The sequence below is a fragment of the Primulina huaijiensis genome, chromosome 9 (genome assembly GCF_012295235.1).
Source record: "Primulina huaijiensis isolate GDHJ02 chromosome 9, ASM1229523v2, whole genome shotgun sequence".
NCBI classification, from domain to species: Eukaryota; Viridiplantae; Streptophyta; class Magnoliopsida; order Lamiales; family Gesneriaceae; genus Primulina; species Primulina huaijiensis.
The window spans coordinates 21,181,569-21,207,455 of record NC_133314.1 but is presented as its reverse complement, the minus strand read 5'-3'; the positions used below and the strand labels follow the sequence as shown (position 1 = coordinate 21,207,455).

The window sequence follows — 25,887 nt, the reverse complement described above, 5'->3', positions numbered from 1 at the left end:
TTGGACAATGCATAATAATAAACTATAATATTTTCGTTACAAATATTTTTTAAGCAAGACAAACAATTGTAGGTGAAAAGAAATAATTTTTGAAAGAGTTTTGGAATAGTTTTGTAATTTAATAGTAGTGTGTAACTTTCTGCTGAACATTTAACACATAGTATTTTCTTATTTATTTATGTTAACACTCTCTCGTAACATCGTCCAAATATTATTTTTTTTAGACAAAAATTTGTGTAAGACGGTCTCACAGATCGTATTTTATTAGACGGATTTCTTATTTAGGTCATCCATGAAAAAAATATTACTTTTTTATGCTAAGAGTATTACTTTTTATTGTGAATATCGATAGGGTTGACCCGTCTCACAGATAAATATTCATTAGACCGTCTCATAAGAAACTTATTCTTTTTTTTATATGATTAAAAAGTACGTATATACACAACAAAATTATTGTAAAATGGTTCAATTGATGCATAATCCAACTAAAAATCAATTTTACTTTTAAATTAAATTGATTTTAAGTCCAATTATTTTTGTTAAATACACAATTTATTTTCAAAATTATTTTTTTGTTTAAAACTTTCTATTTTCTTCCACTAGATCTACCTATCCCCAAAAATTGCCGATAATTTGACCGTCTTTCCCATCATTGAAACAAGTTGATTCGTCCCTTATAATTTTAGATTCCGCAATTTGACCAGAGCTTCAGCATAAAAAAATTAGTTTAGTTATTTTTAAAAAATTTACTGTGATAAATAAATATTATATTCTTTGTATTAATATATTGAAATTATTAATTAAACTCAAAAAAATGTTCAACATGAAATTTAAAAATGATACAAAAATAAATCTCCTAGAAAAAAAAATCGCATTTGGCTGTCAAAATACTGACACAACGGTACACGAATCTTACTCATTTTCTGATTTGTGTGTTTCCAACATTCGATTTTTTTTTTTTGCATTTGATTTAAGCAATGCTGGTAAGTTTCATGGTTTTTAAATATTTTAATTTAATTTAAATATATATAATATTTATTTATTATATTTTTTTAATAAATTAAAATTTGTTTTATTTTATCTAATCTATTTATAAAATTGTAATTTTATTAATACACAATACAGATGGAGGAAAAAACAATTATTTTATTATATATTTACAAACATTTTTTAAAATATATTATAGTTGAATATATATTTATTAGTTAATAATTATAATATTTTTATAAAAAATTATGATATTTATTTGTTATAAAATAATTTTAATTAACAAAATAATTTTGAAAATAAAGTGTGTATCTAGTTAATAATAATGTTTGATTTAACAGCAATTTAGAGGAGGGGTAGATTTGACTTTTTCATAATTTGTGAAGATGAGAAATATAATTTACAGGATATTATGGATCACACAAATAATAATAAAATCCAGATTTAATGAAGATTTGCCCTACCAATCTTTTACATTAAATAATATTATTCACAAAAGATTGGCTATATATATATAATTATTGTTCTATAGACTGAATTGGTAAATTAGGATTTCTAGTGTTACATACAATTAAATATATAAAATAATATTTTTTTAGGAAATAAAATCGTGTAACAATAATATATAATAATTGGTAAATGATGCGTCAAAGTACTGAATTCTTTAATATGTACTGTTGTCAGGTAAATAGGAATGATTTCCTATTTGGGAAAGGTTTTACACATATTCTTTATAAACAATATTGATATGATCGACTGTATAGGGCTACAAGCATCATCCAATGGTCCGAGTGAGTGAATTCTTCAATTTTGTTCGAAATATATATTTCCCTCGACAACCTTTATTCATCAGTCGTAACAAATTTACTGAATCGAATACTGTTGGTTTCAAAAAAATATCAAAGCATGAACAAAATATGAAAAGAACATGAAAAACTATATCAAGGACTTCAGAGGAGATAACTCATCTTTTTCTGATCTAAATAGACTGCTCCCTCCGACTACATTTCTCAGAAAGCCAAGTTGGATACAAATGTTTTTAGAGACTCGCAAGGAATTGAGCAAAGCTTGGATACTTCGGCTCCCATCCTAGCTCAGCTCGAGTCTTCGAGTTGTTTAATTTCTTACCTAGAGGGCCAGTTCGTCCTTCAAAAGTAGTAACATTCGACCACATCAGAAGACGAGGATGATATATTATACCACATCCAAAGTACTAGATTATTGGATTATATTTTCTGCTTACTACTATGATACACGTGACAGACGTCCTTTTAATATAACAAAAATAAATTTGGATGATTCTAAAGCTTCACATTAAAAGAGAAGTTCCTGCCGTAACAGGATTGCACAATCAATCTTATGTGAAGTCAATGTACCTGTGAAACCTTCAAACTTCTCACTGAACTTTCCACTCTCATTGACCAATTCCATCACTTGTTGCCTGAAAGAACACATGAATGAAAACTACTAAAAGCATCTAAAATGCTTTTATACATCATCTACACTACTTCTACAGTATTTTATACTATGACCTGTATAGTTGAACGAGAATACCTGGATAAAGGGTGATTGTCACAGCCAAGAAAGATCCGACCACGAAGTTTCTTTCTTAAAGTAGCAACTGTAAGTGAAGCTGCATCCTATAGCAGTGTACAAACCACAGCATTAATTGTCATACAATAAAGCAGATATTACACATTTATAATGGAAAAGTAATAATCATCGTGTCCAAGCATTTACCTCGTAATGTATTAGATTGAGGATATGATCTGGACGAATATCAGAAGTCCCTTTCTTCAACCAGAATGAATGGGCTCCTCTATCTGCTTTGTACTGAGAGTTAAGGTCACTGTTTATATAACCAAATTCCAGGAAATGTCTATTTCGATACAATGTACACTACTTAAGAGTCCATATGGATATGTAAAGTCCAGCCAATCTAACAACACAACCACGGGCCTCCAACACCGCATTCTCTGCCTCCAGTAGTATATCTGTTTTGGGGCTCCTCCCAATTGGGACTATTGGAGAATCCTATAGAGTAAGGCAAAACATATCAGTATTTCGTAACGGAACACTATAAATACCGTACTATTGGTTATAACAACAATATTTCTTACTTGTATATATTGTCTAATGTTTTAACAGGAAATACTTCTTTCAAGAAACATTTCAAAGAATTCTTTCAAGCATTAAAACAAAACTGAAAAGGTGTTGCGGCAGATGGCTATTTTATGCCAGATGAGATACCTCATCACATGATCCATTGTCACTGCAATCATAGGGAGCTGAACTTGAAGTAAAGATAAAAGAACCTTCCCCATCCCAACTCAAAGTTGCTTCCCTGATCGTAAAACACAACACAAAGTTGCTTCCATAAAATGAAACTGGCATTTGTCTTCAAATATACTAATACCATCAACAGAGTTAAGGAGAGAAGTTATCATGGTTTCTTCCATAAGTAAAGCAAAAAAGTTGCTGATTAAGACAATGAAAGTTCACAATGGAACAAAATAGACAGGTAAAGTAAAGAGCAACTCATTAACATTAGATAGGCCATACCTGTCACTATATGAGCATATGCCAACAACTTTAAGCTAATAATGTAAAAAAATGTGATATAGTCAGTGCCTATCCAAACACCCAGAATTTCTTGAGTTTTCATAACTCTTCGAACCATCCATTACTTATAATACTTCCTCATGTTACAGCTAAAAGAACTGAGATGAGTCTAGTTAGTTGGTTTTCACAAGTAACCTTGCTCTTATAAAAAAATCCATAACATGTAAGCAATGTCCAATGAGGTACATGGAAACATTTAAAAACCCATAACCAGAAGACATCTAAAACCATAGGGAACATCTAAAAAATATTTCCCTTCTTTTACGTAGGAGCAGATGTTGTTGAGCATACCGAACTTCACCAGGGTAATCTATACTTTGCGATGGAGGTGCACAAAAAATCACATAAGGAAACTTATGTTTCACTTCCACTCCCTTCAGTGATGGGCTGATCCCCAATTTGATTAACTCCTCGTGATGATTGTTTGTCCTTGTTTGCCCACAAATTTGGCACTGGGGATGCTCCTGCCACGATAAAACATTTACGTTGTTTAGTGCTCCATTAGGCATATGCATTAAGATACATAGTTTACAAGAGTGAAAACCAAAACAATAATCACATGCTCTAAGATCCCCAATGGATACCAACACAACTTGTTTACAAGTCGATGTTAGACTAACACAACTGAAAATTGTTCTAGTTCTACAATAAAAGCATTATACGGCCATGCATTCATGAAATACATGAAGTTATCAGAAAAATCCACCAACATAAGTTGAAGTTTGAGCGCCAAAGTACCTTTCGCCATTGTTCAGCCACTATACGTCCTAATACGCCTGGCCCGACTATCAACAAGTCATTAGCTCCCATTGCCTCTGTAGATAGAGCTTCCGATTCATTGCAAACACCTTCAGCATATCAGTCACACAAATCAATTTCTGCATACGTTGATTTACCTCCATTTAGCTTGTCTCTGTTTATTGAATCCAAAAAAGTCACCCAAAAAAAAAACGTCGTCCAAGCTTGGTTCAGATAAGCCGAAACTGCGATTCATCTTACAGTGCTCGACAAAACCATCTTAAACGAGCTTCAAGTGAGTCGAATGCCCACAAAGTTAAATTTCAAATTCGTCGCGTGATATAAGAAAACGACCAAAATATCACTAAACAACTCAGTATACCTAACACAATCCGATCGCCATAAAGAGCTAAGTGAAAAGCACTATCCATAGACATATAAGCGATTTAACACATCAGAACACCAATTTCCACACAGTTTACACCCCACAAAAGCATACGTATACGCTGCTCACCGATGGCAGAGGAAGCGTTGACTTTGACTGAAATCCTAGTGTTCTTAAAAGAAGTGAAATTGAAGCTTCCGGGAAATGAACGAGAAGCAGCGGCCACGGATATGAAAGAGCTGAAATACACCGAATTCGGCATTTTCGGTACGATGATTGTGTTGGCAATTGCATTTACGCATGAAACCATCTTCAGATTCAGACAATGGTGGTGGTAATTGAGAGAGAACAAGACCATCAGATGAAAATCCACAAATTTGCTGTTACAAGTCTAGAGAGAGAATGTTTTTTTTAGTAGTGTATACTATGTTATTAAGAGAAAATCTGGTAAAATTCGACAAAACAATAAAAGGTTCACGATCACAGATAAGAAAGGATAGTTAACATTTAACAATAAATTTAACAAGAGCTCACTAGATATTTCAGCCATTGTTACAAATTTGATTCAATTCTTGCAAGGCCCGGGGCTGAAGAGGGCGGGAGTGATCGCCGGTGTCATGAGGTTGCACAGACAATGAGCGGCTCCTGGCAACTTTCTAGGCGGAGGGAACATGAATGAACCGATCTTACACCGGAATGAAGGGGATTCCGAAACTGTTCAATGTAATGGAATGTACAGTTGAAGAGGGCTTAAAAGATTTGATATTTACTATTCATACTAATAATATGCATCTTCTTTTCGATAGCTCATCACATAAGAATTCCAAAGTTAAGCGTGCTTGACTTGGGTCAATTCTGGGATGGGTGACTTCCTGGGAAGTTTCCTATGGTGCGTGTGAGTGAGGAGAACATAAGCACGCTGGAAAAACTCGTCTTGATACAGTGAGGACAGTCGTCGAATCCAGGGCGTTACAATTTTATAATTTATTTGTTGTTAGATTGATGTCTACTAAATGGTCGCAAAGTTTGCTTATGGAAATTAATTTTTCTAATTAAGTGTATTTTGAATGTTCTGGTGTTAACGAAGATGGTTTCATTTTAAAAATATACGAGTTGAAATAATAAAAACAGTTTGGTTGAAATAATTTATCAAATAATTTGTATACGATATTTTGATACTTCATAGTGTTGGATCTCGGTTTTCTACGCGCCCAAACACAGCAGAAGTTTTAAAATTTTTATTTTATTTTGACAATCAAAATATATTTGATTTGGACGCTCGTATGGTTTTACGATTAAACATTCATAGGGAGCTAGAATATTATACCTTTGTGAATTAAATCAATTGGCTCCAACTAATCCGGTATAAACGGATTAGCTCTTGATGAATCCCTACGAACTTTCTTCAAAAGCTCTTTTGTTAATTCTTCTAATCAGGTCTACGATTAGATGATTTATTCCTCTTCCAATTTGCACTAGAAAATTGGAAGAAGTTTTGCGTTGGAGATCAAATACTGAGAGACGGCTCAAACTTTTCTTCAAAAAGAAGTGGCCGAAATTTTGGAGAGAAAAACTTGTGATTTTCGAAAATTGTGAAGGTGGAGGCCATGGTTATGGCTTGATCACTCCTATTTATAATTAAGCCAAAACCTAATACACGTAAATAACATTAATGGGCTTGATTAATCAATTGGGCTAGTTCAACTAGTTTAATTAATTAATCAAAGTCCATTAAGAACTTTAATTATTTAGTATGTTGGACTTGTACTCTTACAAGCTCATTAAACATCTTTCCACTATATTTAATTTAATATTTAATAAACTCAACCTTTAAGCTTAATAAATTAAATACATTATAAATTCAACATTTGAATTTAATATTATAAATTCAACTCTTTGAATTTTATCACATCCAAAATTTAATATTTAATAAACCTAACTTTTGAGTTTAATAAATTAAATTATCAAATCTTATAAATTCAACTCCTTGAATTTATTATCTCCAAATTTCATGAATTCAACTTCTTGAATTTACTATCTCATAAATTCAACTCGTTGAATTTATTTTCTCAAAATTTAATTATCACAAATTCAACTCCTTGAATTTACTATATCATAATATAAATTCAACTTCTTGAATTTATTCTCTCAACGGGAACAAACGATCCAGTACTTGTGTGACCCTCAATGGTTCAGGGATACAGCTAGCCGTGGGTTCACAACTCCTTGTGATTCAGAATAACATTTATTCTTATTCGGGCTTACCCTAGTTAGCCCCATTCTTTTCATCAACACCTTAATCAAGAATGTTAGAACTCATTTCTGATTGCACCCATCGGATCATGGTAAGAGCGTCTAGTAGCATCGCCCCATGATCCCCTAGGTATAACTGATAGTGCCTACAAGAACCAATCGATTATGATTAACGTACAGTACGGTCCTTTCATCTCATATATCCCAATCGAATCTGCAACCATTGGTTCATCGAGGGTTGCATATTAATTCGATAACTATGTGATAACTATAATAGTGGCATCGCGTGTACTATTGGAGAACTCTTTCTCTAACGTACATCTCATACTCTGGCCAGAGATTCCATGCACTATAATTACGTCAGACCACATAGGATATCCACACCCGTAGGTGAGCGGTGAATCCCCGACTACAATGCACTGGCTCCTATATGTGTCGCAACTGTACCCAACCTCGCCACCTGATGACTCTCCTGGAGCCGGTAAACGAGTCAAAGCACAGCCCTAGCATATAGAGCCTCAGTGTTGTCCCGGGTCGTAAGGACTAATGGTGTACAATCATAACCACGGACTTATCCTCTCGATGAATGATAACTACTTGGAAAGTCCGAGGGAGGGTTGTTCGGTATAATCATCATATGACTACCCATCTGCATGTTTGGACATCTCTATGCCCTTACCAAGAAACGCAGTACACAACATCACAGATGCTAGTCTCGAGTTCAAGCGACCTTTATCCCTGTTTTAGGCGGCTGAATCGACTAGGAACGAATTTAGAATATGCAGTGTTTACAAATGAGTTTCAACATCGAATTACGATTCATTTGTATTAAAATATAATCAAGGTCTTTATCTATGTTTGATAACATGGGTATACAGATAAAGAAATAACAAACCATGAAATAATGAATTATATAAAAATAAAGATTGTTAATTACAACTGAGTCAATAAAATCCCTAGCCAACAGTTGATTTGCAGGACATCTACTCTAACACATAGAACACATAAACAACAATGCATCTAAAAACACAAAAACAAATAAATGTGATAAATAAAGGTATATGAATTTGTTTATAAAAATTCATATATTAACCACTCCTACGTAGATTTCAAAGACTTTCATAGATACAAATCTTTATACAAACCATTTTGATTTATAATTTGTCTTTTGCCTGATAGAATAGTCCAACTTTAATATTTAATAGTATTTTATCTCGTTCTTATTAAATAATTATTGGAAAATGTATAACCATGTTTTTAATGAAACAAATAGAGTTAAAATTAAAAAAAAATTATTTGTAAACTTTATTTTTTCAATAATTTTCTTAATTCGTAAGAAGTGCACGCGTGTACATATTTTGCATGAAATGTTTCCAAACCCCACCGCTTCGGTCGCTCGTCTTCCCATTAGCACTTCTTCATTTCTCCTTCTCTCTTTCTCCGGAGGCAGCCATGAGAGCACAGAGTGGGCCTGGTGGGTATGGGCCGGACCCTGTTTGGCCCGGTCATCGTCCAGGTTCTGGTCTAGTCCACGGCTTTCTCTATAATCTATGCTCTGCTCTCTCTTCTTGGTAAGAACTCCTCCTCTCTTCTGTCAATAAAAACTACATTTTTCTCTTTAAGAATTATTATTCAGATTGTATTTGGATCCATATATTTATTTGATTTGTTTGGGAAGCATTTGATTTAGAAAATGCTTACAACATCTCATGTACGTGTATTTGAAATCTTTCGCAATTACTATTAAAAATGTTTGAATATTCAATAAACATGTGTCGTATTCATTATTGTTTGCTTTGAAAACAATTTATTTAAAAGGCCTCAAAACCCCAAGCAAAGCAAAGAAAATCACTTTCTTGATATACCTCTAAAATTAAGTGATTTTTCCTTCGATTTCACTTTTTTCAGTGTTTGTAAATGTTTTAAAAATATAATTTTGAGTGCTGCAGCTTCTATGTGTTCTGTTGTTGCTGGCTTGTCGAAGACTGCCTCACGGGCCGGAGGTATGGTCCACCTAGGCCTCCATTTGGAATACCAAACCAACAGCCTGCACCGCCACGGCCACCTATTGGGCCTTCTCCAGTAGGATTTACGGGTAGTCATTTGTCTCACTTTGGCCCATCAGGCTTAATGCCACAACCCGGCCCTATTGGGTACCCCGGTGAACCACCTCGGTTTTGAATGTTTTGTTATGTTGCTCATCAAGTTGGTCTTTTGTTTTGGTGACAAAAATAGTATTATCTTGTAAATTTAAATAATAAATTAATTTATGAAATTAAAAATTCAGCGGATGAGTTGTGGTTAGGGGTGAAATGCCATTCGAACCCAGAGCTAGCTGGTTCTCCCCGAAATCGTAGCAGTTGACTGGACATCTAGGAGTAAAGCACTGTTTCGGTGCGGGCCGCGAGAACGGTACCAAATCGAGGTAAACTCTGAATACTAGATATGACCTCAAAATAACAGGGGTCAAGGTCGGCCAATTGAGTATATAAAATAAAATAAAATAATGCATTTTGATTGTCTTAAAATTATTATTTTTCTCGAATTTTATATTTCATAACTAAAATATATGAAATTATATTATTGAACACTAGACTATTGAATATCCGGAAAAAAAAATCAATTTTATTAGTAAGTTAACGACTCCGAGGTCAGGTAATTTAAGTTTGGTGAATTTTAAATTCTTCTTATATATAGAGATATAATGATTATTATGATGAATTTGAAATATAATATGAATTTTATTTTAAATTCACTATTCAAATTTATACTCTTATCCAATCACAACTTAAATAAATTTGAAATTATTATTTTTAAAAATCAATATATATATAATACTGTGAATTTCATATATTTTAATGTACCGATAGTGATGCATTAATCCATCGATTATGTTTATGGAAATATTTAGCAGCAAAAGTAAATATTATATAGATTTATATTATTAATTAATGTTAAATTTCTGATAACTAATTTTTTTGAGATGATTTTCGATTTATCTCATGAAAAAAAATTGTTTTTCATGTCAAAAATATTTTTTTTCATATAATAAATATTATTTTTTTACTAAAAGTATGAATCGAATTAGTCAACCAATTTCACAAAAGACACAGCTCAATTATACTCAATTTTTTGAGTAGGTCTCTTGTGAGACGGTCTCACGAATATTTATATGTGAGACAGGTCAACCATACCGATATTCACAATAAAAAATAATACTTTTAGCATAAAAAGTAATATTATTTAATGGATGACCCAAATAAGAGATCCGTCTCACAAAATACGATCCGTAAGACTGTCTCACATAAGTTTTTGTCCAATTTTTTATAGGACGATGAGGTTTTTTCAAATTTGAAAACATTCTTTTACCACTCAACTACATATGGATAAATATTTATAAAACTTTTGTATAAATGTTATTTTACAAAAAATTAATAAAATATTTGTTTTAAGAATAAATATGTATTCGATCAATAATTCTATTAAAATATTTTTAGAATTAAAAAGTGTTTGAAAGATTATTTTATAAAAATATTTTAATTCTCGTTTAACTATTATTTTTTATTCAAAAATATAAAAAAAAAATCTCTTAATTGTTTATAAAAACTATGCTTGAAAAATACTTTGATATTTAAATTTAATATTGTTTTTTTTTTTTTTTTTGCATCTCAATTTCAAAAACTGCTCAATATTTTTCTATTGATGTGCCGTATAACCTGGCAGTACGAAAGACGTATATATGTGGTGGTGCTTGAATTTTGTAGCTCGTTTTGGTTGATGATTTGCTATATACTAATAAATTATGTATATGTGTTGTATGTGTTCATATTATTTTAATTTGATCAAATAATACTAAACAATTAACATGAAATTATTTTCAATTTAGAAGAGTTGTTCGATTTAAAAACAAAAAGTTTTGTTTAGATTTTTTTTATGTAAAATATGGAGTGATTTGAAGAGGTTTTTAGTAAAATAAAAAAGATAATCATCAAATTACATATTTTAGTATCGTATAAAGTAGTTACTTTAAAAAGTCTCACACTTACTGATATAGTATATATACATATGTTTTATAAATATATAAGTAGATTGAGACTTTTTTTTCGAATTTTTCCGTGAGATAAAAATTTGTTTGACCGATGATCTCTGTCTATACTATCTTCGAGATCGTCAATTATACTTATATTTACATATTTTTTAATGGTTAATCCAAATAAATGATCCGTAATTTATGGCGCTTGTAAAGGCCACATGTCACGTCTAATCCTTGACATTTGGTCTAACGAAATTTAAATAAAATTAAATGATGACTAAATATTAAATTATTTGAATTCGACGTATCAAATAATTTGAAAACATGGGCCAATTTGAAAACAAGAAGGGACGAAAATGGGCAACTGCAAATTCGCCTTCAGTCTCTAGTCGTTGATTTTTTTTGTTCAGTCTTTAGGTACTTTTTTAGTACCACATTTCTATATAAAGTGTACCACATTTTCACACGAAGTGTACCACATTTTTTATGACATAGTACCACAATTTTATAGATAAAGAATGAACTCAAATAAATATTTTGATTAAAGATTTTTCACTAACATCCCCTTAATTCAACATATTTATCTAATAATTTGGTTTAACAAATTTCATCATGCCACTTGCACTTGATAGGTACATCTTGGACGAAAATGAGTCAGCGCCTACTCATCATCCTCCGAATGCATAAAATATTCCGACCATTATTTTAGAAAATCAAATTAAACAAAATAATGGTGGCGGCCGTTAATTGGTTGGCCGTATAATTGTCAAATATCTCCATATTTATTTTCTAGAACTTTACACGTCAGATATCTTTACATACTATTATCCAAAACAGATCGATCATATCATAAAAGATTTATCATTTAAAATGATAACATTTATTTATTATATGTATTTGATAAATATTCATCTTCAGACGATAATTTCGAGTTTCAAATCGAGTTAATGAAATTGTCATTAATTTTTATGATTGATTGTTAAGAGTGGGAATTTGAGTCAATTCAACGTATGGTGGTGGTGTAAAAGAGGAATATAATTTGGCCTAAGTGCACAGCAGTTTCTTCATCCGATTATCCGAAACGTGTCCCACCACTGTTTTCCTCCTTTTCTCCTTAAGATTTCCAATTTGTCTTCCTTTGAATCTATTCAAATATTCATTTAATCGCCAATATCTCTATAAATTTACACAAATCATCCCCTAGATTTTCTCGAGTTAGTTCAGTTCTCTTTTTCTCCAATTCCATCCATTTTTAAGCATAAATAATATTAAAGATTCGATTTTTTTAAAAAACTTTCTGAACCCAGAGTCATTGAATAATCATGGAGATTTCGGTGATTGGAGGGTCACAGGTGAATATTGGAAGATATGATAATCTTGGGTTCTGTAGCTGTGGCAAGATTTTGAATTTGAAGAATAATAATAAGAATTTAAAGGGATGGGATCTTTGTAAAAGTCAGAGCCTCGGTCGGCCTTCTAAATCTGCCGTCGGTTTCAGCCTCAGAGCCTCCGCCTCTTCACAAAATGGAGCTGCGGTCTTCTCTGAGAAACCTTCAAAAATTGCAAGAGCCAAGCCTGTAAGCTTCCTTGGAGATAAAATGCGAATCAATTATTGATTTGTTTTTAACTTTTCGTTGTTACTCATACGGTTTATTTTTAATTCTGATTTTTTTTTTAAATCTATTTGTAGTTTGATAATTGATTCATATCCATTTGTTTTCAAGTTAATAAAAGTAGGCATGGTTATATCCTAAATGGTTGTTATAATATTAAATTCTTGAAAAGTTGAATGACATAATCTGATGTGGATCACTTGCAGATTGATGGTGTGAAAGTGTATGTCGGTTTGCCGCTTGATACCGTATCTAACTGTAATGCAATAAACCATGCACGGGCAATAGCGATTGGATTAAAGGCTTTGAAATTATTGGGAGTAGATGGTGTAGAGCTTCCGGTGTGGTGGGGAATAGTGGAAAGGGAAACCATGGGAAAGTACAACTGGACAAGCTATCATGCTATTGTAGAAATGGTTCAGAAATTGGATCTTAAGCTTCATGTATCTCTCTGTTTCCATTCATCAGAAGAACACAAAATCCCACTTCCAGAATGGGTTTCTCGAACAGGTGAATCTGACCCGAACATATACTTCACCGACAGGTCAGGACAGCAATACAAAAACTGTCTGTCATTATCAGTGGACGATCTTCCGGTTTTAGATGGAAAGACGCCACTTGAAGTGTACCGAGATTTTTGTGGTACCTTCAAGTCAGAATTCTCACATTTCCTGGGTTCCACAATCACGGTAAGAGGTCATTTGGATCGGTAGAGTACAATAGTTAGAATATTTCAAAAGAGATTAATGATTTTGGTTGGATTCTTTTGTATGGTACAGGGTATATCTATTGGTCTTGGACCAGACGGCGAGCTTGGATATCCATCACACCACAAACCACTTAATAACAATAGTCATCATGGGTTCGGAGAATTTCAATGTTACGACAAATATATGCTTAGAAATCTTAGGCAGTGTGCCGAAGAACTGGGAAATCCTCTATGGGGACTTGGTGGTCCCCATGATGCTCCCGGCTACAATGATACTTCAATCTCCAGTGGCTTTTTCAATGAAAATGGTGGATCTTGGGAGAGCCCATATGGCGATTTTTTCCTTTCTTGGTATTCAACCCTTCTGGTATCCCACGGAGATCGAATCTTGTCACTTGCGGTATCAACTTTCAAAGACGTACCAGTTACTATATCTGGTAAAGTTCCTCTGACACACTCGTGGTTTAAATCACGTTCCCACCCTTCCGAGTTAACAGCAGGGTTCTATAACACCGTCAATAGAGATGGATATGAATCTATAGCTGAAATTTTTGCGAGGAACTCGTGCAAGATTATACTCCCCGGAATGGACCTATCAGATGAGCACCAGCCAGTTGAATCTCGCTCGAGCCCAGAATCATTGCTGGAGCAAATAATAGCTTCCTGCAGAGACCATAGAGTGGAGGTGTCTGGACAAAACTTACTGGTTTCGGGTGATTCCAGGCGTTTCGAACTGATCAAGAATCACTTGTTGGACGAGCCTGTAACAATGGACTTGTTCACGTATCAAAGAATGGGAGCATATTTCTTTTCTCCCGAACATTTTCCTGCATTTACTCGATTCATCCGAGGTCTATATCAACCAGTGGAAAGTTCTGATGATTTCCCGGTGGAAGTGGTGGAAACAAACGAGTCTATCCAGGAAACAGATCGCCAAATGCAAGCCGCTTAGTGTAAAATTCTTCTCCATGCACGTATATCTGGCCGGGTTAACCCAAGAGGCTCTGCCTTAATAGAGCTATTGTTGTAACATCAAAGTCATCTCCATTTTTGCAATATATTAATATAGCGTATGAGGAAAGGTGAGGTTCCGTTTGTAACAAAATTTCAAAATTGATATAATTTTTTTTTTTAGAAAAATATAAGTATCGGTAAAATAGTTATTGAAAATTATTAATCCAAGCTTGTTGAAGTTCATTCAATTTATATACCTTGCATCTGCTTATAAAGAAGTTCTATATACACATATTTAACAATAGATTTGGGACATAATATAATAGATACATCGAACAAAGCAATGGAAATTTTATTTAAGATGAATAGCTTCGTTTATTCACGTTCAATAGAATGTACAGTGAAAGAATCTTGATAAGTTTATACAATTCCGAAGATGATTCCCCGTATCACAACCGAGCAAATGAAGTTAAAATATTTCTAAAAGCAGGAAACTGTGAAGTGGAGAGGCCATTGCTTCTCATTTAGCTACAGGAAGAAGTGTTTAGTTTCTATAATTTGAGTTATATTTTATATTTGAAAGAAATTATAATATGATTGTTTCCGAATCAATTTGTATATATATTATAATATTTTTCATTAAAAAAACACAAATCGATCGCAACTACGTGAAACCGTTCAAAACCGTAATTCTACATGTAAAACTGTGATTATTTTTTAAAAATACTAACTTAACTGACTACAAATGATAATTCGGTTTGATTTTTTTTTAAAAAAAAAACCGCAAAACCTCATCACCCCTAATGATTATATCTTGAGTTTAGAAGAAACAGCAAAGCCTATACAGCTTAAATATTATAGATGACGTATACTAAAACACGCAGGCCAAAGCGCACAATGGACTTTTAAAGCGTAACCAAATCTAAAATCTGTATGAATCATTATTATCTGTGACCTAACGAAAAGCCATCATTCACTTGTTGAACGTCAAATTGGTCGGGAGTTGTGGTGCAAAGCAGGACGAATAAAAGATAAACTGACTGCCTAAGAAAGGAAAATAACAAAGTACCCTAACAACTAACATTGCGTTTGGATCGGAGGATCTGGACTTGAGAAAATATTTGAACGAATGATATGAACAGACTCTTTACTAATATAGATTTGAAATCGACCACAATGACTCAAAAAATAATTAGTTGAAGCCCTGAATTATTGCCAGATTTACCACAACAAACAAATATATTTGTTATTATGGATTTAAATTTCTTAGCTTCAAACCTATCAATTCAAATGCAGCCAGCATAAGTTAATCTCCCCCAAAAATTTAGATGTCTCAAATTGTATAAAAACTCGCATCTCTTATAAATAAAGCTATACGTAGCAAATACTCTACTTATATAGAAAATTGACCGGCATACAAGTAGCAACACGAGAGGAAATAACAATCGAAACATTTTTAACTGCATGATGAAGAATACGGTGGACAAGCTTGGAAAAAGTTGCAACTCTTTCAATATCAGGATTTATTTACTCACTGGCTACAACCACAGTTTATACATGCCTATTGAAACAACTTGAATTTTCTTTGGATAAAATCAAGCGTAGCTCCCGCCAAACCTACAACTTTCACATAATGAAATAACGAAGTAGTCCTAGTAGCTGGACACAAGTAGGTCATGCCTAGCCATTAAATCAAGTATGCGTATCTATTTATCACCTCTATATTTGTAATTTGTGTTTCCAGAACTAATTTAAGGCACCATTTGGTGTTAAAGATAAGACATTAAATGATACACACTCTTATTCATCTAATGTTTGTCTCAAGTTTTACAAATAATTAAAGTCATATATAATTCTGTTATCTACATATATCGATATATCATCCCTTAATTATACATCTTTCATTGTCTCATCCTACGAACCAACTCGATGAATTATAAGTAGACAGTTTCTTTCTGTGAAAATGATTTGTTGCATGTAAAATGTGCAGGATGCTAGATGCAAATAGAGTAAACTTACTGACCCACAATTATTAACACCCAGTCATTCTGTTTCTATTTTTCTAAATTTTAGTTGGACCAATTTTCTGTTTTCATTAACAGTATACTATTTAATGCGTAGTAAAAATGCGTAAGAAATTCTGGACACTGCACAAATTTAAAACTAACTTAAGGTTGGGTGTCATCCCAGTCAAATATATGATCCACAAAGAAGTAACCATCGTAAGCCATTTGTTTTTCTTTTCAAAGCTGAGTAATAGACTAACCCATAAATTAGAGCAAAAATGAGTATCGACTTTACCAAGCAAAAAATCTCCTTCATAACTCATGTACAACTTCGATGATTCCTTCACATTACTGAACGGTACCTAGAGGGTTTCCTGCAAACACAATGAATTAAATGTGCAAACATAAGTTCAACATGCAGGTCACACAAATTGCAATTTTCAATGTCACACGATGGAAAGAAAGTTTCAGCATTGTTGATACGAAATGCACAATACGACAATACAAAGTTAGGGCTATTATATTTATAGTTTAAGAAACGACGCTGATCATGTGAAATGAGTAACAAAATATAGTATCCACACTGGTATTGCCTCCTTAATAATGTAATTCTGTGTAAATAAAGCTCAAAATATTAATGGAAAATCATCACTAATCCCAAAAATATAAGAACCACTGAACAAAAAAAGAAATTGAGTAAAAAAAAACGCAAGGTTCTAGTAAGGGTATATTCCAGTATCCATGAAAAGTTGATTATAAACAACAATGGAGGTAACGGGGAATGATATGACTACATTATTGTCTCTATAAATCAGTCCACAATGCAAAAAAAACTGAAATACCTGCTTACACCAGAATCAGAACTAAATACCATCCCAATTATCTAAGGCCTAGATTGGTATACAAGAGCATAATAGGGTAAAAATGGAATGGATTTTGGAATTGAATGAGCACAGCAAATAGATAGCAGAAACATTACATTTTCCATGCTTGATATCATAAAAAATGAAAGAGGATGCAGTACTTATTCCTCACTTAGTTTCAATCTTATGAATAATTTGTATGGATTGAATGGAGTTCTTTTTACTGACCAAATCACCCTTTGGTAAAAAAATATAAATAACAATAACATATGAAGTCTATAATATAATTATTATTAAAGTACTATTATCATCATTATCATTATTATTACTACTATTAATATCATTATGATTATTTTTATTTTATTATTATTATTATTAGTACTACTATTATTATTTATTTTACCTTTGTTCTTGCTACTATCATCAATTATATAATTAAAAATGAATATAATTAAGGGCAAATTTGTCAATAAGGCAAGAGTATAGGAACATGGAAATAGGGGAATCCCATGTGTAAAACATGTCAATCTTTTCAAAACAAGCCAATAATGTTATTTCATTCTCAACCTATTCCTGCATACCAATCTAGACATGAGAGGTTCCAAAACTAACCTTCTTAAAGAAAGAGCATAACACCTAAAACTAACAAACTTACCGGATTTGCCTGCAAAAGAATAAGACTTTGGCTTGTAATGAGGTCCTAGGGTATTATTCACAGGAAGTTGAGATGATATGTTCATCAACGGAACAAATCCTTCTGATTTGCCCAAGTGCATTTCTGGACTTGTCGAAGCAATTTGATCAGGTTCTTGTGCCAGATGAAAAATATGGTTCTCTCTCTGTTCCAACAAGAAACAAGTTTAGTTATTGTGACATGGTGTTAAGGATTAATATGTACATATGCAAGTAGTGAATCACATGCTTGTGATCTGAGGCACTAACAGTGTGGCAGGTGATGCTGAGAATAAATTTAAGACCCAAAGTATTTTTTTAAGTCAATGTTTGTAAAGATAAAGTCTAAGACATTGAAATGATAATGGATATAAATGGATGAGAAAAATGTAAATCACAGGCATTGATATATAGGCATAAATCTATGTGTCACAAGGAGGATAAACCGATTTCAGGGATTGTTAACAGTTGGAGAATACACATCTAGAATCACAGATCTAATCAAGAAAGTGGTTAGGATGTTCTACCAAGAAGAAAAACACTTGCTACTGACAACTCCAGTCTCCAAGTGGGATATTTTATGAAACTCCCTTAGAATTTCTTCACTTATGGTAAAGATTAATTTCTTTTTCATGACCATTAAGGATTTAAACTTCAATTCAACTTCAATCCAATCGTAGGACTTCAATTACTTGTGAAACCAAAAACTCTACCATCCAAACTTATTTACATCTTTATGTGATGATTGAAAGAAATTTAAGGATCGGGTATACACTGTCGGGCATCTCAATAAAAACACAAAGGTTCCAAATTATGAAATTGTAGTGCGATGACCAACAATTTCCTGTTATTATTATTATAGGTTCCTATGAGGTCCCTATTCATCTTAAAGTGGCCATCCAACTCATATAAGATTCTTTTTTGGTCAAATAAGATTCTCAAAACAACTTCCACAGTTTACTTTTGGCTCCACCAATAGACAAATTATAAATGCAGCTATGAACATCACATAGAACTCATATTCTCAAGTAAAATTAGGGTAACCGGTAATGTAACAAGATATAAATCAGTGGGCAGACCGTAACCTGCTGGTTCACAGCTGGTTCAAGGTAATTGTTGCTTAGGAATGATGTTTGTGTTTGAAATGCATTTACTGGCAATACTTCAATACTTGGATACTCACCGCCACTCTCCTTGTTTGATCCTTCATAGTACATGAGACGAATGGCTCTTCGAAGATAGTGGCTTCTCTGGGAATAGTATACTTTGGTAGCTAGGGGAGCAGGAACATCTGAGAATGTCACATACAGTCATTATCATCAGGGCAATATCTAACAACTATAGACAGCCTAATTAGTTAAGCAATTTGAACTGCAAACCAATTACAGATAACCATATCCAAAATCAGATAGACCATTTTCACTTTGGTGTCTAAAATACAGTTATAACTTGCTCCCTGTGGCACATTTATGTGTGTTTGCTCTCCTCCTACTGACTGATTTAGATCTCATGACCTAAGCACAAGTTTTAGAAAAAGATAAGTTAAGAACAATTAGTCATGAATCAACATAAAAGAGTGGTACCTTTTAAATACTTATCTAGCTTTGACGTGGAGCATACAGGAGGTGAATGTTACCTGCTCCATCTAGTATATTCATAGAAATACAAGGACTCTGAACTCATATTGATGTGGAAAATCTAACAAAATAATTTCGACTTTTCATCACCGTGCAGGCATTGATAAGAAGTAGAGGAATTTTCTGATTTCTGTCTTCTCCTATCTTTTTATATTCGTTTTTTCGTTATTCTTTTTGGTATTACAGATGGACATTTTTGGTGATTCTCGATGTGGTCTGATCCCAGAGGAAACCAGAAACTACACCATTAAGCTAGTTGGTTTGTCCAATGTCATTTTCGCATTTACGACAAAATTAACAAAAGATCTTATGTTTCAGAGGGGTCATTGCCATGATAGCATAAAGACCTTTGTATCTAAGCTATCCACCGTTAATTTTTCTCCATTTATTCAAAGGTCAAAATAATGTGACAATAGGTCAAAAAGAAATCAAATTTACAAGCATAATAATGGATTTACACGTGCATCACAAGGATTGTTGAGTTCTTACTTGATTCTGTTCAACTACTGACTATGAGAGCCATGTATGGAGAGACAAATAAAACATGCGACTAATTGGGCAGGAAACATATGAAGGATGGTAATGGGATCAGAACCACTTTGATTTGAGCACAATAAAGTATAAAAAAGAAACGCAAAGATAAAAATGTTGGGAAGTTTAAATCATTACTGCAATATTTAACAGCATGGTGTTGGCATTCAAACAATAATTTACAATGCATAGCATTAACGGGTACTGAGTTATTTTTGGATTTAACAAAATCTGGTGGGTTTATACATATGATCTGACTGGTATATTGATGTCACTGACTCACTATAGCAGAAAACTTATTCCCAGAGTCTACCCCAAATATTCATGCTGCACACGATTGGAAATATTTATAAATGAACAAACACTTGAGCAAACAGATAGAAAAGTTAATGAGGTACAACCAGCCTGCAAAATTAAAACTTTCAAGAAAAGGTAACAATATTAACAAAGAGGAGGCGACTTACATGGAAGTTCCCCTGCAGTTGTCATGCAAAATTTCTTAGTGCCAGGATTTGATGAAGCCTCAGCTGCTTCCCTACAGGAGAAGAATAGGTTACATCCCAAATTCTTCAAGTCAGTGGAATTACTTGACTCGATAGATGGTTTTTTACTCTTAGAATCCAACTAGGGAACAAAATCAATGTCGAGTCAACAATCATCGAGAGGTGTGGTGTTACTTATCAAATATCAATAACAGAAAATAAGACATAAACAGGCCAGATTAACGATTAAGATGTTTACATAGGCAATCATAACAAAAAAATACTATGCAGCAGAGAGTCAATATTTTGTGAAGATTTAGTGAGCTTCAAACTCAGTCTCCACCAGGTTTGATTTCTTAACAGGCCGACTTCCGCTGAGTTTTCATTCAGCTGAACAATATGGAGTTCAAGTAACTTAACCCCCAAGCTCAAGCAAAACTAGAAGTTCATAAATCATTACAGTGAAAATGTGTTTAAGCTGTGTTCTTGATTCATCTTTCAGCAAGAGTCACTACCTTCAGAGCTTGATTTTTATGTTTAATCAAGCACCCAATATGTTTGACACCCCATAAGGATTCATAATTTTGAGCAACTAAAACATATGGAATTAAGGTTTACTGAAGGAACTTGGGACAACTGATTCAGGTTGTGGCACTAGCAACTAAATCGCATTTTAATACTTAATTACACATCTTTTTGTAACTAAATTAACAAGTTTATTTACCCTTCATGATTAGACACCATATGAAAAGCATATGACTACATCACTCAGTTGTGGCTCTGGTAATGCTAGATAAGTAAATGTTCGGGAAAAGAAAAGGTACAGCACTTCCCACAATCAAGTTCAGAAATAATTGGATGTGTAAGCTGTAGGGGTATAATGATTGAGGTGCAAAAGAATAAAAGCATGTCAAAACAGAACAATTGTGAGGAGATGAGATCTGGAGCTTAAAATACCCTGTCAAAGGCTTTGAAGAATGCAAAGCAACAATTTCTGGGTAATTCATATTGTAAGGGCCAACATTTGAACCATTTATACAATGGGACCCGCCTACTTGCACGCTTCCTGCAATATAATTTTACGAGTAAAAAACAAAATTACAGACAGAATAATCATAAAACTGGAAAGTAAGACAGACTCATTAACCATTCACACAGTATCACATTTGGAACAATATCATTGTAACAACAATCAGTTCAAGAGAAATTACACTAGATATCTAAACTTATATAGAATCTAAGGACAAGTCCATATCTTTTTTTGCTGCAAGTATGTCCAAATGAGTGTGTGATCATTTGCACTACACAGATGCAGAAAAATGAGACATAGTAGAACTACACCTTTAGCTTCAGCAAGCTGAGTGATTTGAATCTGCTCATCCAAATATGATACAGTCCCAGCAATATTATCAGAGTTTACAGAAAAGAATTTTTTTCGTTCTCTCTGTGATGTGGCTTGGTCTATAAGAATTTAAGAAATTGAAATTTATCTTGAAAAACGCTGACAGGGTACTAGAAATCAAACTAATTCATACCAGCACAACTTCAAAGAAATATACGCTGCAGCTGTATGTGAAATAAATTCAACTTTTTTCCAAGTCGTAAATAAGATGCAAATCATCTCATAAACTGCCCTGTCATGACAGGTAGATTATGTAGGACAATCTAAGAAATGATATATAACAAAACAATAAAACTTCCCAAACAAGAAAAGGAGGAAAAAAGGATACGGTTATGAGCAATCACCGACTTTTTTCTCTCCTTCCGTGGAGGCTTCTTGTTTACTGCAGAACTGTCGAGTTCTGGAACTACTTCTGCCCTAGATATCAAAGACTTACAAAGCTCTGGAAAAAGTGAACAGTAAATGTTAAGAAATTCTATAAAAGTATTTGGAGAGGAAGCACTTGAGTAGAAACCACGTATTAAAGGAAAACCTGCATGTATGGTGTACTGACTGGCCTTGATCGGCTTCTTACATGCATTGCAGCATACCTCAAAACACATCAAACACTTGATTATTACTCATTAAGCTCTAATTAGAGGGGAAGAATGCTATCTGTAGTTAGACATACAACTTAAATAGAAGTAAAATAATTGCAAACACGTTCATAAATGTGATCAGTAAAAAATAATACACCTTATTTGATTTCATAATGTTGCTCACTAGTTTAAGATTCTATAACAGTTTCTTAAATTTAACAGGCCTTAACATTTTCATAATAATTTATTTCCCTTGCACTTGAGTTTCAAGGAAAATCATATTCTAATCCAATTTTCAACACCAAACTCTTTAACAATAAAATATTACTTAAGAGAATTATGTATTCCAAATATTGTATAACTAAGAGTGTTAAACAATCCTATCTGACCATTTTAACCAACACATGGAACCAAGCACTTGGCATAAAAAACATTTTATACAACCATGATCTAAACTTCATATATTTGTCCGGTTTCTTCAAAAAATTTCAAGTTTGCAACCTGTTGCACTCTTAGCTCTCTACGTTTTACTTTTCTACGGTATATTTTGAGAATCAAACACTGTAATTCTCTCTGTAACTTGATAATTTTGTTCAACCCTTTAATTCTCTCTGTAACTTGATAATTTTGTTCAACCCTGTTAAAGTGAATTACACACCGAAAGAATGGCTACAATTACAAACTATGAAAGTCCAACTTGAAGATATGCTTTTGCTTTTTGCCCTGAAACTGAAAGCAATAGAGCATAAAAAACAGTAATGATATCTTCATAACACCTCAGAGCACTAAAACTTTGATGAAAAGGGTTAGATGAGCAAGTTTTCAAATCTTACCAAATCTAAAGGATCTGTCATTGGCCTCAAACCAAATATGATCATATCTACAGGAATATACCAGCAGAAATAAGTTGAGGAATCAGAAGCTGAAAATTGAATAAAAGTGAAGGGTAAAACTGAGATCCTCCAGCACAACTGAGCATTGAAGGGGACAAAAGGATTCATCTCAGTTAAATAAATATCTTTCAGTATTGCAAATCAAATAGAAGTCATGACAGCATTTTTTGACAACTAAAAAATACTGTCGAGCAAACATATAGTTGCACCATAAGGAATGGTGCATACCGCTTAATAAAACAGCATATTCTGCCAATCACGTTGCCTTGATTTATATAATTATGTAAAACTTCAACTTCACTAAGTCAACCATCAGAGGAGAGCAAGGAGACGGTGGTCCAGACAAAGTACGGATTCCCATCGAAGATACCGTCTACTCCCTTTTTTTTATCACTTCAGGGTCACTAATCACTATTAATGAATAAAGGAAGAAAATAAATATGCAAGCTGAAATCTTATGAGAAACCACGGCCAGCGATTATCGCTACCTCAAAAGACTGATCTCCACGAATTAGACATAAGATTCAGGAGCTATTGTTAGATCAATGACTCTTAGGTTCACAATGATATATTAGAGTTTAACATGAGCTCGTACCTTCTTCATCAATTAAGTTTGCTTCATCTGCCTCACATAGTTCTCTCTGTATGTATTGTGCAGCTAATTTCCGTTGGCATACTTCCTCTGCCGATAGAGCGCGAGAGAGAGAAAAAAAATAGAAGACAGATAAATATAAGTCAACAAAGTTCGGAAGGCCAGTTTCAAAAGGCTAAATGAACTTTCCTAGCAAGTGGTCAAAGAAGATTAGAATCATTATAAAATGGTATGCAGCAGACAAACATCAAGAATGATAACCAAAACTCATAAACTTTCGCTACTTTCCTGAATAGCATACCGTTCCAGCAAAAATTTGGTTGAACACGAGCTACTTACCATCCCCAATAGAGACCTTTTAGGCAATTTCTATATTATATCAGTTCAACAAATTAAACATTAACTAGCACATTTTTTTATAAAGAATCAACAAAGTAAATATATGATCTTCTACTCCATACATCAGCCACTAAATAACTATAATCAGCTCTCACACACAAGCATATTTAAAGATGAATTCGCTTGTTTCGTTACCTTTTACATTTTGCGAGAGACTTCCAGCAGCATGAAGCCTCGCCAAGGCTGCCATTCTCCCACTCCCGAGAGGGCATACCATCAAATTTTAAGCAATGAATAACCCTACAAACTGCTAGGAAGAGTATTGAATGTCAGTCAAAAAGAAACAAAGAAAAAGCAACACGTCACATTTCGACACTACATGTTCAGTTATTTGAATCAATGATGAGTCGCCATCAAATGTTACTTTAAGAGAAGCAAAACTTAGACCTTGTGTATTAGTTACCGTGGAACATCAACAGATTCCAGGACACCACATTAACAATAGAACACCTAGAACATGGACGATATATTTTCAGGAAGATAAACATTCAAATGAGCAGTTTTTGCTTCATGCATGGATATCTTCTCTCTCTAACCTAAATTTATAATCAACAAAAATTCGGAACAGGATACCAGATCTTGAAAAGCATCGAATTAAATAGCAGAATGTGGGCATCAACCTTGCTCCATAGAGAAGCAATACACGGCGCGAATTAAATAGCAGAATGTGGGCATCAAACTTGCTCCATAGAGAAGCAATACACGGCGCACTAAATACATATATTCCGATGTAGGTACTCAAACAAGAAATATCTCATACAAGAATGACTTTCAGTTCAACTACCGAAATTTCATTAAACAGTGTTTTTTCAAAAAAGAAAAAGAAAAAAGAACAATAATAATTTAATGACACCCAGCTCCACAACTTCAGAGCTTCTGCAGCTAAACGCCTTAGCTGTAACACAGGTCTACAATAAGATGCTTCCAGCATTATCATGATAATTTTTTTTAAAAAAAAGTTATACAGTAACATAAAATTAAATAACTAAAATACATAAAATTGAAATTCGAGTGGATTATTAGGACAAAATAAAATCAAGAGCCGCGGTACCTGGAATTCAAACTATTTGATCTCCGAGAAAATTAGAAAAATAACAAAGAGGATGATTTTTAAGGGGAAAAAATTGTTGGAAATAGGTTGAATTACTCAAAAACTCGAGATGAACTCATCGTGGATGAAAAAAATGAAGAACGAAGTAAAATCTGCAATGTAGATTACTCGGAACCCGAAATTGAGAGAAAATGGGAATCGCTAATTCTCTCCCATTGCTTGGAGAAAAAAATAAAAAAGAAAATGAATTAATTATAATGTCTCTCGTATTTATAGAGGGAGAGGCCAGATAGAGTGAGAAAAAAAAAAGGAAAAAAAAAGGAAAAAAGAAGGGAGAGAACAGGCGCAATATTTTCCCCTGCAGTTATGTGCAGTCTGTATCAAGGAGACAACAAGTCCACAGCGTTTTTAAAGCTTTTATTTATCTACTGTAAATCATTTTAATGTAAAACTTTTTTAACAAAACAAAATAACAATTATTTATTTT

The 25,887-nt window shown here is 33.2% G+C and overlaps 4 protein-coding genes across 14 annotated transcripts in view; 2 read left to right on the top strand and 2 right to left on the bottom strand.

Annotated features, from left to right (window-relative positions):
• The window catches only part of LOC140984476 (UDP-glucosyltransferase 29-like), an 83,723-nt gene that overhangs the window by 15,065 nt on the left and 42,771 nt on the right, over positions 1–25,887 (top strand). The gene's annotated exons all lie outside the window — the stretch shown is intronic.
• Positions 1,780–5,168, bottom strand: LOC140985212 (uncharacterized). 3 transcript variants are annotated; one of them, XM_073452990.1, is made up of 9 exons: positions 4,862–5,168; positions 4,348–4,522; positions 3,901–4,073; positions 3,238–3,331; positions 2,914–3,021; positions 2,728–2,820; positions 2,542–2,627; positions 2,364–2,428; positions 1,780–2,133 (listed from the first exon to the last, which is right to left on the bottom strand). In XM_073452990.1, exons 2-9 carry the CDS (start codon positions 4,417–4,419, stop codon positions 2,027–2,029), a joined length of 798 nt encoding a protein of 265 aa, XP_073309091.1. In that variant the 5' UTR covers positions 4,420–4,522; positions 4,862–5,168; the 3' UTR covers positions 1,780–2,026. The 3 variants fall into 3 exon arrangements, with proteins under 3 accessions (XP_073309091.1, XP_073309092.1, XP_073309090.1); XM_073452991.1 differs by having other exon boundaries at positions 4,348–4,487; XM_073452989.1 differs by having other exon boundaries at positions 4,348–4,457.
• LOC140984598 (inactive beta-amylase 9-like) lies at positions 12,104–14,472 on the top strand. Its single transcript, XM_073452138.1, has 3 exons — positions 12,104–12,595; positions 12,838–13,320; positions 13,411–14,472. Exons 1-3 carry the CDS (start codon positions 12,341–12,343, stop codon positions 14,290–14,292), a joined length of 1,620 nt encoding a protein of 539 aa, XP_073308239.1. The 5' UTR covers positions 12,104–12,340; the 3' UTR covers positions 14,293–14,472.
• LOC140984477 (uncharacterized) lies at positions 16,352–25,714 on the bottom strand. Of its 9 annotated transcripts, none has more exons than XM_073451920.1 (13): positions 25,401–25,712; positions 24,737–24,799; positions 24,485–24,596; positions 23,954–24,040; positions 23,299–23,387; positions 22,420–22,477; positions 22,216–22,329; positions 21,827–21,946; positions 21,443–21,551; positions 20,468–20,538; positions 18,921–19,126; positions 17,819–18,002; positions 16,352–16,674 (listed from the first exon to the last, which is right to left on the bottom strand). In XM_073451920.1, the coding sequence occupies exons 3-13, from the start codon at positions 24,564–24,566 to the stop codon at positions 16,649–16,651; spliced, it is 1,146 nt and encodes a 381-aa protein (XP_073308021.1). In that variant the 5' UTR covers positions 24,567–24,596; positions 24,737–24,799; positions 25,401–25,712; the 3' UTR covers positions 16,352–16,648. The 9 variants fall into 9 exon arrangements, 8 of the variants coding, with proteins under 8 accessions (XP_073308021.1, XP_073308022.1, XP_073308024.1 ...); XM_073451921.1 differs by having other exon boundaries at positions 24,737–24,773; positions 25,402–25,712; XR_012176623.1 differs by lacking the exon at positions 24,737–24,799 and having other exon boundaries at positions 19,019–19,126; positions 25,401–25,714.

What these genes read in the sequence shown, in the direction of transcription:
- LOC140985212 (XM_073452989.1), bottom strand. Translation starts at nt 5,090, where the DNA reads ATGGTCTTGTTCTCTCTCAATTACCACCACCATTGTCTGAATCTGAAG. An exon ending in TTGTTAGATTGGCTGGACTT is followed by an intron (nt 2,821 to 2,913) that starts TACATATCCATA and finishes CTTAACTCTCAG; the next exon opens with TACAAAGCAGATAGAGGAGC. An exon ending in GACAATCACCCTTTATCCAG is followed by an intron (nt 2,429 to 2,541) that starts GTATTCTCGTTC and finishes GTGTTCTTTCAG; the next exon opens with GCAACAAGTGATGGAATTGG.
- LOC140984598 (XM_073452138.1), top strand. Translation starts at nt 12,341, where the DNA reads ATGGAGATTTCGGTGATTGGAGGGTCACAGGTGAATATTGGAAGATAT. An exon ending in AAATTGCAAGAGCCAAGCCT is followed by an intron (nt 12,596 to 12,837) that starts GTAAGCTTCCTT and finishes GATCACTTGCAG; the next exon opens with ATTGATGGTGTGAAAGTGTA. An exon ending in TCCTGGGTTCCACAATCACG is followed by an intron (nt 13,321 to 13,410) that starts GTAAGAGGTCAT and finishes TGTATGGTACAG; the next exon opens with GGTATATCTATTGGTCTTGG.
- LOC140984477 (XM_073451920.1), bottom strand. Translation starts at nt 24,566, where the DNA reads ATGGTATGCCCTCTCGGGAGTGGGAGAATGGCAGCCTTGGCGAGGCTT. An exon ending in TCTTCAAAGCCTTTGACAGG is followed by an intron (nt 20,539 to 21,442) that starts GTATTTTAAGCT and finishes CTTCTCCTGTAG; the next exon opens with GGAAGCAGCTGAGGCTTCAT. An exon ending in AACCAGCTGTGAACCAGCAG is followed by an intron (nt 18,003 to 18,920) that starts GTTACGGTCTGC and finishes TTGTTGGAACAG; the next exon opens with AGAGAGAACCATATTTTTCA.